Source organism: Micromys minutus (genome assembly GCF_963924665.1).
Source record: "Micromys minutus genome assembly, chromosome: 3".
In the NCBI taxonomy this organism is placed as follows: domain Eukaryota; kingdom Metazoa; phylum Chordata; class Mammalia; order Rodentia; family Muridae; genus Micromys; species Micromys minutus.
Window position 1 is genome coordinate 95892929 of NC_137972.1, and position 13430 is coordinate 95906358.

General features: G+C 36.0%; 1 protein-coding gene across 1 annotated transcript in view; it reads right to left on the reverse strand.

Moving 5' to 3' along the window:
• The window catches only part of NRXN1 (neurexin 1), a 1029777-nt gene that overhangs the window by 584334 nt on the left and 432013 nt on the right, over positions 1-13430 (reverse strand). The window contains exon 5 of the mRNA XM_080913966.1: positions 9158-9596. Coding sequence (XP_080770092.1) covers positions 9158-9596 — 439 coding nt within the window. The remainder of the gene's footprint in view (positions 1-9157; positions 9597-13430) is intronic.

Consider the following 13430-nt stretch of genomic DNA (forward strand, 5'->3'; position numbering starts at 1 on the left):
GTTCATGTGAGTTACAAGCTGAAGAAAGAATATCTTGAGAACAAGGCAGAAAGGCAGACATAGAAAGCAACAGGCTAGAGGAAGGACAATTTCAAGAAGTCTTCCTGGAAACAGGATTAGATAAAAATATATACGTGTAACTGAGAAAAAAACTTTTCTGACAAATACAACCTAGAAAACCAACAATGAAACACTATGAAGTCAATGGTAACATTTTTCTTTAAATAGCTTTTGCCCAAATTCCCATTTTATTTATAGAACCAGTTTAATTCAGCTCAAGAAGAGTAAAAAGCAATTGGCAAAACTAAATTGCTTTAAATCAGACTGTTACAGTTCACAAATAAAGAGACTTCTCAGACATACCTCAAGCACAGGAATCAACTGGTAAAGTTATACTTTTGCCATATTTTATCTAGAATATTCACTAGGTCTGAAGTTTGTTGTGTGTGTGTGTGTGTGTGTGTGTGTGTGTGTGTGTGTGTGTGTGTGACAGAGAGAGAGTGTGTCAGGCAGAGATAGGGAGGCATAGAGAGACAGCAACAAATAAAAAGAAAACAATGAGTCCATATGTATTTACCTATGTGTGTATGTGTGTCTCAAATGTAGTCTGTGTGTGTATATGTTGTATATGCAAATGTGTGTACAAGAATCTATGACTGTGCCTGTGTCCAGAGGTCAGAGTAGGACATGAGGGTTCTCCTCTATGATGCTCCTTATTTCTTTGTATCATGGACTCTCAGTGAAGTTGGAGATTGCTATTTTCAGCTTGGCTTGGTGGCCAGAAAAACTCAGCTTCAGACGCATGCACACCTTTGGGATAAAGGAGTGCAAGGGACCACATTAATCTTGTTATATTAGTGCTGAGATCAAAACTTCCCATCTGTGGTATAGTGGAGCGTCTTCTAGTTATATGCTCAGGCAGTCATAGAAGGTCATGGGAAAAAGCTACTCCCAGTTTTTTTGTTCTTATTTTTTTAGGGGTGGGATAACAAATTAATTTTTAAAATTGTTGTACAAGTTTGCACTCCAACCAGGAAAGAAAGAATGTTCCCTTGCTCCACATCTTTGCAAAACAAAATGCTATCACATGAGTTTTATATTTTAGCCATTCTGAAGAATACAAGATGGAATCTCAGAGTCCTTTTGAGTTGCTTTGACTGATGACTAAATATATTGAACATGCCTTTTTGTGCTTCTAGGCCACTTGAGACTCCTCTGTTGAGAATCCTCTGCTTAGCTCTAAACCCCACTTTTTAATTTGGTTATTTGGTTTGCTTGTGTGTAATTTATTGAGTTATTTTTATATTTTGGACATTAGACCTCTGCGGGTATAGGGTTGTTGAAGATTTATTTCCCAACTCAAAACTTGTTGTTCATACAAGATGTACAGGTACAAGGGTGAAACAGTGATTGGACGAATAGCCAGTTAGTGATTGGCCCAACTTGAGACCCAGTCCATAGGAGAGAGCTAATTTCTGACATTACTAATGGTACTCAGTTGGACTTGCAGACAAGGAAGGGCCCAACATAACTGTCTCATGAGAGGCTTCATCCACAAGCTGTTGGAAACAGACTCGGAGACCTGAAGTGAAGCAAAATATCAGCTGAAACGCAGGTAGTTTGATAGAATTTGGGATAGGAGCCAGAGGTTCAAGGACACTATGAGAAGACCTAGAGAGTCAACTCGCCTGAACCCATGGGGGCTCATGGAGACTGAACCAAAAGCCTGCGGGGCCTAGTTCTAGAACCCTTACACATTTGTTGCAGAAGTGTAGCTTCGTCTTCATGTGGGTCTCCTAAAAACTGAAGTGATGGCTGTCTCTGACTGTTGACCCCTATTGGATCCCCTTCCCCTACCTAGACTGCTTGGTTGGGCTTCAGAGGGGGAGGATGCACATAACCCTGCTGTGACTTGACGTCCCAGTCCCAGTATAAGGTGGTAAGCAAGGGGGCTTCCATTTTCTGAAGAAAGAGGAAAGGGTAGTGGGGAGACATCTGTGAGAGTGGGCCTGTAGGGAGGGAGGGCTGTGGTCAGGATGGCAAGGGAATCAATGAAAAATACACGGATCAACAAACACAGCCTCATTTTTCACGCTTGTACATCAAATGCTCATAACCACTCAGCCCCTCTCTTTTGCCCCCCATGCCTATACTTTATGAAACAAAGCTTGTACTGATTTCACACAGTCGCAAGTGCCCGACTAGACAATGAAAATGAAGAAACAAAACCTCCTAGTTAATTGTTCTTTGCGGGGTTTGCCAGCCTGCTCTGAACAAAGTATTATGTCCAGCATGTTCTCGTGGGTGGTTGTTGACATGTCTGGGATAAGATGTTCCTCACAACTTCTCACTACTACTCTCTTCCTACAATAGTTTTAAAAAATAATATTTAGTTTAAATATTAGAAAGTATTGTCCACATACTCTATGCATTTTTAGGATGTCCACTTCCCCAATCCTTAGTGCCTTCTACTCAGGCATTGTTGTTCCCATTGTATTCTCACATTTATAGCTCTGAGTAAGTGCTGCTCATACATATGCAGGTGTACTGATATCCATAGGGACATGGTAACCAACCTTCCAGTGGCCCTTTCTTTCTCACTTCCTCCACTCTTTCTCCTTCCCTAGCCACCAATAGCCTCCACAAAGGGTAGACCTCAAGTCTCCATCTTCATAAAGTAGGCTTAGTGCTGACAGTGATTCATAATAAAATCATAGTTTTTATGTAAATCTGTGAGTTCATATGTATATTAGTGCACAGGTACATTCACAGGAGCACACACACGCACACACATACACATGCATACACACACATACACATTGAAAAAAGTCAACTAAGATACTGACTTTTAGTTCCTCTAGTTTCCTGTGTTATAATTTGTTAAAACCAATTCTGGTTTATCAAATGTGTTTTAGAGCTAACAAGTTGGAAACAGCTCAGAAAACACTAACAGTCAAACAATCATCAATTACGGTTCTTCACATTCTTTATTTTCTCTTGAACGTTAATTGTTGCGTTCCCAGGGAAGGAGTAATAAAATATGAGACAAAAAGTAAAAGGGAAACAATTCTCAATCTATTCAAACCCAATTCAACAGACTTAGGATGTTGATTTGATGAGTCTCAAATCTAAAGGGAAATGACAGATAAATATGTGTCCTAGGCATGCACTGAATATTAGTTCTAAATGATTTTCAACCAAAATAAAAATCTGTCTTTCCTATGCATGGTCAATCCATATGGCCTTATATCTTAAGAGTATCTCTGAGTAAATTGCAAGAAAAGAGAAAACATAGATGTTGAGCTGAAAAGAATAATTTTTATATTTTGAAAAACTGTAAATTAAAAAGATATTCCTTTGCTGTGGCAAAGCTCAAATAGATGTTTGCCTTTCAACTGACACATGTGTGATGGTCCCTGACTAGACATATATGTGATTTCAGTTGTGAAGTTCCATAATGACTTCACTATGGATATTACTCAAGAGACATATTGAGTTAAGCAGCAAAGTCATCAGAGGATTGAATGAGTTTGAGCCTTTTCAGCAGGTATCTATGAGCCTAGGGAAATTTAAATATAATCATTCTGTGTGGTGTGCATTCAATCATATCCCTTCCCAGTAATTGCACTTGAAGTTTCTAGTGCATCAAATGAATACTTTAAAAAATACTATCATATTTAGGTAATTAAAATTTGTGGAAGATAGCCATGTATAAAAATTTATTTCGACAAAGGCTTCATGATTCACTATATAAGAATACAACTGCAGCACAAAAATGGGACATGTATGTATTATATAATTTTAATATGCAGACTACATTCATAAAATTAGCTTTGAAATTTGATTGTCCTAACAGCATGGGAAAGGAGACTAAAGATCAGCTACTAAATAAGGTAATATTTGTATAAGAATATTCCAAAGCTTAAGTGGAAATTCAATTCTCATGTACTTTGTACAGAAATTAAAAGTCTGCAGAAAATGTATTTTATAAAAGTTGAAATCAACTTTGTAATTTGGTAAAAATGGTCAAGCCATCTCCCTCTATGTTAATCATTAGATGTCACACACTCCTCTCACCAACTCATTCCTTTCTCAACAGTGTCCTACACTGAGCCAAGTATGGAATGTTTATTAGGTAAGGGAATGTCTTCGTATAGTGGCTTAGGGCCGTGTAACGTCTTCATCTCAACTAACATGGGCATCTTCCATCTTCAGAGTGACAACACACACTTAAGTGTGTGGGACAGCAGTCAGCCTGCCCCTGCACAGGTTCTCCTGTGTCTGTACATGGGAATATAAATGAAGTCCCGAGGGCCTGGGGTTCTAGGCAACTGTGCTGTGAGGCTTCCTTTCCAAATGAAGGCCATATAACTTCTGAGAAAATAAGCACTATCACTCAGACAGTTTTTTAATTAAAAATGACCTTATAAAAATCAAATTAGACAAGTAGGCTGAATATTCTGCTTATAGTGCAAGGTCCACATTCACAATAATCACAGATTTCCAAAACAAAACTACTATAGCAGTGAATTTGTATCTTTAAATCTTACTGTAGTAAGTAAATATGAGAAATAAATTTAATAAAATTTGAGATAGAAACTCAGTGCCAGGTTGATTACATTTGACTGAATAATTTGTAAATTATTGATGGTGTATTCCAGTCTCCCTGCTGAAAGGTGGTGTTTTATAGATACAACTGTAAGATACAGGGCATTAATATAATTTAGTAAAAACTATCTCTGTGTGCTCATCAAGCTAGTAAGCAAAGGTATAGGAAAACCTTTACAGTTGGAGAGCAAGTGCGCCTCAAGACTGCACAGTCTAATGGCTGTTCAAGTGGGACTATGTGAGAGTGGCAATTTACAAGTGGTCTATACATAAATCAGTGCTGGTAATAGAGAACCAGCAAGCACTGTTCACGCTGAACTGTGATTACTAGAAACCCCTAATTATGTGCTCTGGAGAGAGACTGCCTTTCCCACCATAATTTCTAGTTCTTAAACTAGAACTCTGTGACTTCAATTCAAATCTCAATGGTTTCTTAGCTGTTAAATGTAGGCTTGCACATGAATAACCGCTGACATCGTCTACTGTGCCCTGCTGTACACAAACAGAACTTGGCAAGAATAATCAGCTTCCTCTTTATTTCAATGTTTAATGATAGCTTGCAAAAAGAGAGAAATAAATGACTGGCAACCCACTATAAAAAATTTGTGAGAGGGTATCGTTGACTGAGCCAAAGAGTGTAACTGAATTTAAACAATATTCTTGACCTAAGAATTAGCCTCATCCTAATTATAAGACAATTCATACTTCAGCTGAACACCTGGGCAGCTGTTTGTTTTCACAGTTGGTACCAGAAGAGATACAGCAGGGAAGTTTAGAAAGGGAGGAAGGATGGGAAAGATATATCCGAATGGAGTCCTGAAAAGCTGACATGGATATGAACTTTTGTAGTGTATTTAACTCAATACCGAAGGGCTTTTGTCCTACCAGCAAAGATATGCACACAGAATATCTGCTTTTCTAAGACATAAAATGCTCACTCAGAGGCACTAGATCATGCCTGCAGTTTCTGTGGCTCATTCAGGTAATTATAGGGTTTGATAGTCATCAACAGATAACTCCAGCTTCTATGACAGTGGATATAAACCCCACAGGCAACAAAAGGAGGCTACATTGTCTATAGAAACTGCTGTGGTCCTGTTACATAAAAGTGGGACAATTAAAGTATAAAGTGTGTGTTCCCCTACACTTTGAAAGGAAAGATACTTCATAGGTTGGTGAGAACTCAGAGTGAAGGTTTTCCCTTAGCGGGCAGAGTTTGCTAAACTTAGATGGTTCTGCTTCAATCACCATTGTATGAGTTCTCTGCTTAAACCATTACATGAACTTAACCTTCTGGCTGTAAATGCTCATTCTGTATCTCTGCCTACTAGCTTCTTGCACACATTGTGATAATTTTTAGTAAATCATATTATTTTATATCTTAAAGATGTGTTCATAACCCACTACTCATAATGAAATTCTATAAATAGACCCAAATGAAGGCAGTATTTTTCATCTCCTAAGGGCTCACATACATCATTTTGTGAATGGAGGATCCAAAGATGAAGAACTAGGAAGACTGGGGGCCTGGTGATTATCTTCCTTGTCACTCACAGCTGCCTGGCCCAGTACTCAGCACTTGAGGAGACGATATTCTCCTTAGTGAATTTTCTCCTACCTATATGTTTGCTTAGCAAAAATAGGGATCTTGGGAACAAGCAGAACTCAAAGTCTTGTCTTCATCAGAGCTGGTTATTCCATAACAGGCATGCAGAGCTATCTAACAGTCATTGAGCTTTCTGTTTGAATTATTTCACATGTCTGAGATTAGAAGTTCTCCCTGTCCTCCCTTCAAAGGGCAGTATCCGCTCTTCTCTATGGCTTTCAAGAAAGAAATTAAATAAAATTATAAATTTAAAGAAGTTGTGTTCACAAAGAAAGTGATACCATTCTTTAATGTAAAAGAAATGATATCTTCTTAGGAGTGTATTAACTATATGCTACTCTGAGTTTTATTGTGTGTGTGGTGAGGAGACAGACTGAGAGACAGAAACAGAGAAATAGAAAGACAGACAGACAGAAATTATAACTATTATGCCTAATAAGTTATGAAATGTGAATATTGAAAAAATTAAATAGACTTAAACTTAGATGAGTTTCCTTTATAAACTGTTTTGGAAAATCCAAATTTCAGTTCTGTTCATTCATTATTATAACTTTAATTTTACCTCAGACTAAAAAATTATTAGTTACACTGACATCAAATAGATATGATTGTTTTAATTATTTAGTATCTAAGTCAACGAAATCAGTCCTGAAACCTGAGGCTCCAGTCCCTACAACCAAAACACTATGGCCCTCTAAATGGTTTTGGGAACTTATCTAGGGGTTGCCCAAGGAATTGAATCCTTTATCACAGAAGGTAGCTCAAACTTTCCCATTGAATAGCCATACTATTTCTCTCTGTGATATGGAAAACCATTTTCATAGACCCTTTGAACATAATTGTTATAAAAATGGGTGAGTTTAACTGAGATTCCATGTTTTTAGTTTGAACTCAGCTACAAATATTTGCATTTCAACATCAAAATTCAGAATTCTCTTTGGGTAAAACAAAACTGCAATTATTTTCATTCAAATTTTAAAAGGCAGATCTATGCCAGATCAATTCAATGTGCAAATATAGAATTTAATTAAAATACTATATATAAAATATTAATGGCTGCAGCTATTAAAATGACATTATACTCCCCTGAGCGAGGCTCACATAATATAAGCTACCTTCTTCAACTTACTGAAGGGCAAAACTTGGCATTCCTTTTCACAGCGTTTGTTCTAATTTTCTTATCTGATATTATAATCACAGAAAATAAGTTTTCATCAAAGTACCTATGGACACAGAGATGTCCATTTTTCCAGTGAATTCCAACAAATGTCTCGTGCTTTAATTCCTCTTTTGTTTGCAAATAAAACTTCAAATAATGTTTTATTCACTCCGTACAAAACTGAGCTTTCTGTGTGAGAGTAAATGCTGTCTGTCTTTGGTATTCTGCAGTGAAGATTTACATGCAACAGATAATAAACATGCAGTAATGCTGATGAGAGAAACATGTCAGGCACATGACATTATATGTCTTCTGAATAAGAATTATGGGATTTATTTAATAATTGGTTCGATTATAATGAACTCTCTTGAAAAGTTTATTAGCATTTTAGGTACATGTTTCTATGTGTGCTATGACATATATAGGCATATGTATATACACATATACACATTATTCACATACAATTCTGAAAGTAAGTATTTAAAACATGCCTCTGTTATCAAATGAGTAATAGATGGGTTTGGTCTTGACATTTACTAACAACTTGATAGTCATCATGAATTATTTTTATATTTTTAGTATCTCATTTCTTGATAAAGTTTAACTGACCTGAAATATTCTAGTATTTTTTCACAGCTTTCTGGACCTCCATGTATGACAAGATAATCTGATTTATTTTATTCAGTTATAAACTATGAGTCAGAATTATGTTATAAAATATGAGTCAAATTTCTTTCTTCCTCAAAGTCATTTTAAAAATTTTACTCTAGGTAGATGTACAGTCCTGATACCTTCTAAAACCTAATATTTCAACCCCCAGAACATGCCATGTGCCCAAATTTACTTTAATTCTTTTATTTGAAAGTTCCTAAGGATAAATTAGATACTATGCATTCCAGAGAGTTTGAGATAGGGCAGAGAGTTTATTATTATTTTCTACATTCCATTCAGCAAAAATTTCTTAGTTTACACAAGAAAAACAGAGATGAACCTAATCCCCAATCTTTTTATGGTAACAACATTTAATAAACAAAATTTCCTAGAACAGGAGGGGTAAAAATCTGGAGTGAAAAAAAAAGATTAAATAATTTTAAAAGTAAGTAAATAAATAGATTGAATAAATAAATTGAAATAAAAAAGAAAGAAATTTTCTAAGACAAGTTGGTGTTAAAGCACTAGGTTCCGAGTTTTCAAACCAGTAATTTAGCCCTTCCTCAATTTTTCTGACTTTCCAGCTCTTCATTTTATTCAATAAAAAGGTACGTTTCTTGTTGATTTTTTTCTTTATATGATGTTAATACTAGGCAATGTCCAATTCTTTAAGCAACTATTAAAGTGCAGTGGAAGTATTATGTCTTTTGAGAAAACTTGCCTTTTAAGAGAATAAAGGTGGAAAATGAAACCAAGGGGTAAAAAATTGAAATTTCAAACATCTCAAAGAAAAGTTGGTTAAGAAGTCAATTTACAATGACATATTACTCTGCTATTAAGAACTAGGACATCCTGCATTTCACAAATAGATGGGACTAGGAAAAAAAAAAAACATCCTGAGTGAGGTAACTCAGACCCACAAGGACATGACAGTATGTACTCACTAATAAGTGGATATTAGCCAAAAACGGGGGGGGGGGGGAAGTACAGAATACCCTAGATATAGTCCACAAAACTCAAAAATGTCAACAGCCCGAAGGGCCTATGTGAAGCAGAAAATAAAACCAAGACACCAGCCATTTGAACATTCGGAGTTGGGGGGGTTCTAATAACACTGTAAAATATTAAATTACCTGACCGTCCATCCCTCTGGAAATCCACGTGATACCATTCTCCATCATTGACTTTCTTCTGCAGGGCTTTGATTTTTATAGTACCTGACCCCATGTCTAACAGGAGGTACAAGTGGCCGTCCAGCATCTCTATAGCAAAAAAGTCAACCTTAACCATCTGCGGGTGCTTGGCATCCTTCTGATGTCTTGGCTTGCCATGGCTAAACAAGATGAGGCCGTTGGGCTCCGTTGTACGGAAATCAAATGATATGGAGCCTGTTTTCTTTGCGTTCCACTTGGGCAAAGAAATGAAAGATTCCGGGGTCTCAAAAGTTATTGGGTCTAAAGTTGCCACATTTTCACACTTAAAAGCCACCACACCATGAATCTTCATCTTGGGATCTCCTTGCTTGGCCAGTCGTGATAACTCCAGTCTTACATCATTATTTTTATATACAACCTGTGGGCAGAGAATGGCAGTGAGCATCTAGAGGTCATATTTGAATATGTGTAACTTGTCTACAGCTCACGGAATTTTCAAGCTATCATGAAAAACTATAAAATATTCATTGATTTTATTGTATTTTTTAAAACAGATAGATTTCAGCTATCAGTGCACTGAACAGCAACCATTTGATTGTTTAGCCAAAAGGAAAAGATATGTAAATCCAGAAACTAATGTAAAAAAAATTATGAGAAGTTGATATGTTGAAATTCCCCCAAGATCCCCATTAAAACTGAGATGTGAAAATCCTGTCTTGGACTGGGATGTGTTAATAGCTGAGAACTGTTGGGAGACACAGAACTACACCGTGTGAAACAGTCTTCAGAGTTTACTCAATCTGTGGCCCTGGTACTTTTTTTATGCAAATTTCAGGTAAATGTCCTGTATTCTTGTTTTCCAAGGCATTTCATCTATACAGGCAATGTGGTTCTTGTTCCCTGAGGAGTAGTCATAGGGTTGTTTGTGTTTGTTTGTTTGTTTGTTTTGACATGAAGTAACACACAAGGAAAACTTATTGGCAGGATGATAATATTATGCATCTGTTATTGCATTAAATTAGAAAAGCTCCTAAGAATTTTGGTATAAAGGTAAGAATCATATCTTTTCTTTACAAAACTCACATGCTGGGTAATCACATTTATACACAAATAGCTTATATCAATATAATGGCGAATTAGTTATTTATATAAACATGAGTATAATCCATCTAAGGGGTTGAAAATTTCACAGAAACCAATATTGCCAGGCTCTAATTTCATGTATTCACAAATAATCGTATGAGCCAAGCCAGCACAGTAAGTGTGCATTTCAAATGCATGGATAATTGACCCAGATGGATAATGAGCTTCTTCATGTGGCCTGACAGTGACTAGCTGTCCCTATTGATGATTAAGAGTTCAAGCCCCAGAATCAGCTTCTGGAGCTCAAATTCAGATCTGAGCAACACACAAAGTATGATCTTTATAAGCTTCATTTAGTCACATACCGCAGCATGAATGTAATGATTAAATAAGAACATGCATGTAAGAGAGAAAACCTATGTCAGGCAAGGACCTGTCAACTGCACTATACTACTTAGATGATAATTATTCTATCAGCCCACATGGGAATAGATAGCTATCTCTTTATCATACCTGAAAATTACTTCTACTGTTTTCTATTAGAAAAATAGAAAATGAAATCCATACACATAATTGGTTTTTATATTTGATTTTCATCAAATAAATAAGTGACATCTTTTCAATGTTGAGCCTGTGGCTTCAGCTTTCTTTTATCTTCAGCACGGATTACCATAAAGCACAGGATATCCTTTATTCTTTGAATAAATATGTACAATGGCTTAATAAGCATCTACTGACAACAAAAGAGGAGAAAATGAATTAACACAATCACAAAAGGGAATTACACTAATTCTTAAGAATATTGTCTTGAAAGGAGGATGCGTTATTATGCTTCAGGGAAGTTGATTTAGGGTCATTTTTTTCTTTAGAGATCTTTAGCAGTGGAGAAAATGTTCTTTATGGGTGGTTTTCAAAGCTCTCATCATGACTTTTGTGCTACTCAGCCTGTTAATTTTTCATCATTCCTTGCGGATTTTATGTTTGTATTTGCAGATAATTTGGGCATCCATTAGGACTGGGCATTTTCTGATCTGCATGACACCGATACCGCCGTTCATCAATAGTAACTTGTTACCTATAAACTCTAGCTGCTTTTACAGTAGAGCCTACTTCGGACATAAGAAGTTCTGCTATGGATAGTTGTCTTGGCTCATGAATAGGATACCGGGACTAGAAGAGATCTGGAGGGTGTGTGATTAGTGAGACTCTTAGGAGGGTGTGTGATTAGTGAGACTCTTAGGAGGGTATGTGATTAGTGAGACTCTTAGGAGGGTGTGTGATTAGTGAGACTCTTAGCAATGATTTCAGGTGCAATCCTATAGTTTTGTGTATTTTAACAGTGAGGGTATTTGGGAAGACACTGACTGAGAAAAAGGAGGAAAAATTCCCTTGGCCATACAAACTACCCCCAACTGAGACAAAATGAATTCCCACCTTGATCTACGTGTTCGTGTAAGCAGGAACCTTGCTCACTCTTACATGTTACTAATTCGACTAATTCGGCACCCAGCATACAGAATCATTACATGTTTGCTAAAAATTAAATCAAATTCTTTGTTCACATTGTCAAGTCAAATTTTTAGGTCATGGAATTTATTAAAGTATTATAATTATAGTATAGGTTAGGCATGCAAGTAGAATATTGAAAAATATGGGATTGTGAACGAACCTCAAAACATAGAACACAAATGTACTTTTCTAGGGAAATGTTTAACCATTTGTGGATATCCGGTTTGTTAACAAATTAGCCCATACACTGGAGAAGCTCATGTTCAAGTTCATTTTGTAAAGAATGAATTACTTCTACAGTGAATAATGCCCACATGTAACCAAAAGGGGGAGATTTTTATTTTCTGAGCAGACTTGTATTTCTCATTTTTTTCTCCCCACTTTGTGTTCCCTGAAAGGCTCCAGTGGAAAACAGAAAAGCAATTTGAGATGGATACACTTTTCACTGTTGGGTTACTACAATTCTTTTATCTGGCCTACATTCCATAATTACCCTATTTTCCAGCATTAGAGTTACTCTTATAATGGCCCAACTTGGTTCAATTATTCTAACAAGTGGCTGTAAGTATTCTCAGCCTTCTGAGAATTCATGTGTATGCTATTTTTGCTTTTCTAAAAGAAAAGCTTAATCATAGGATTATGTTATGATTGCTCATGGAATTGTGTTTCATTTAAAAAGTAGAGTTCCACTTAGAACCAGTACATACATACATATATGTGGAGATTATATGTATTCAATCTAATCATTGGTAATACTAGTGAATATTCATTTAGTTCTAATTTTGAAATCTAAAAGCTTTAAAGGATATTGATATATTATTTAAATCATTTCAAAATGTTGAATTTTATCTCCCTGCTACTACCTACATATCAAAAGGAGACAGACAAGATACAGCTTTCAGATTTTGCACTTTGCTTATTTTAATTTTTGCTTCTCATTTAATCTGCCAGGTAATTTTAATGCATTATTACATTTTCCTTTTCCTTTAAATGTTAAAAACTTTAAAATGTCTCTTTAAGCTTAATATAGAAGAATACAAAACAATTTGTAAGTGTGGACTTGAATTTGAGGTAGATAATACTGAATATTAATACCTGATCTTCATAATGATGCTTAAAAATGGGCCCACAATGAAGAGAATATGATATACAGAGTGTATACTTGACTGTCTGTATGTGTAAACCTTATTTTAATTTGCATACTACTATCTTTGCATAGTGGCTTCTGTGTGTCTCATGTTCCTAATTTCTAAAAAGAACAGGTCAAACGGAAAGGCATTCCAGGTGTGAACTCTGAAATGGTTCTCCTCTTAGTATATATGATCTAAGCAAGAAATGAAAGACACATCTTTCTTCTGTCCTTATAATGTTGTCCAGTTGGGTTTTGAGATTCTAGCATTATAATCCCTATTTTGAGGCAAATTTGAACACTAATCTATTAGAAAAGAGGAAGTTTAGACCACCTTAAAGTATACAGAGGTACCTTGAGCATTATGCTAAAGGCATTTGCAGAGGCAACTGATAGATACATCTCTTTTGAAGAAGTCTGGGTACATAAAATTAGTGGGAAAGCATTTACTACTCACATGAGGACTTTTACAAATAAGGATATGATTCAGTTAAAAAATTTCCATGAGGCTCTTGAATTAATTAACATGCA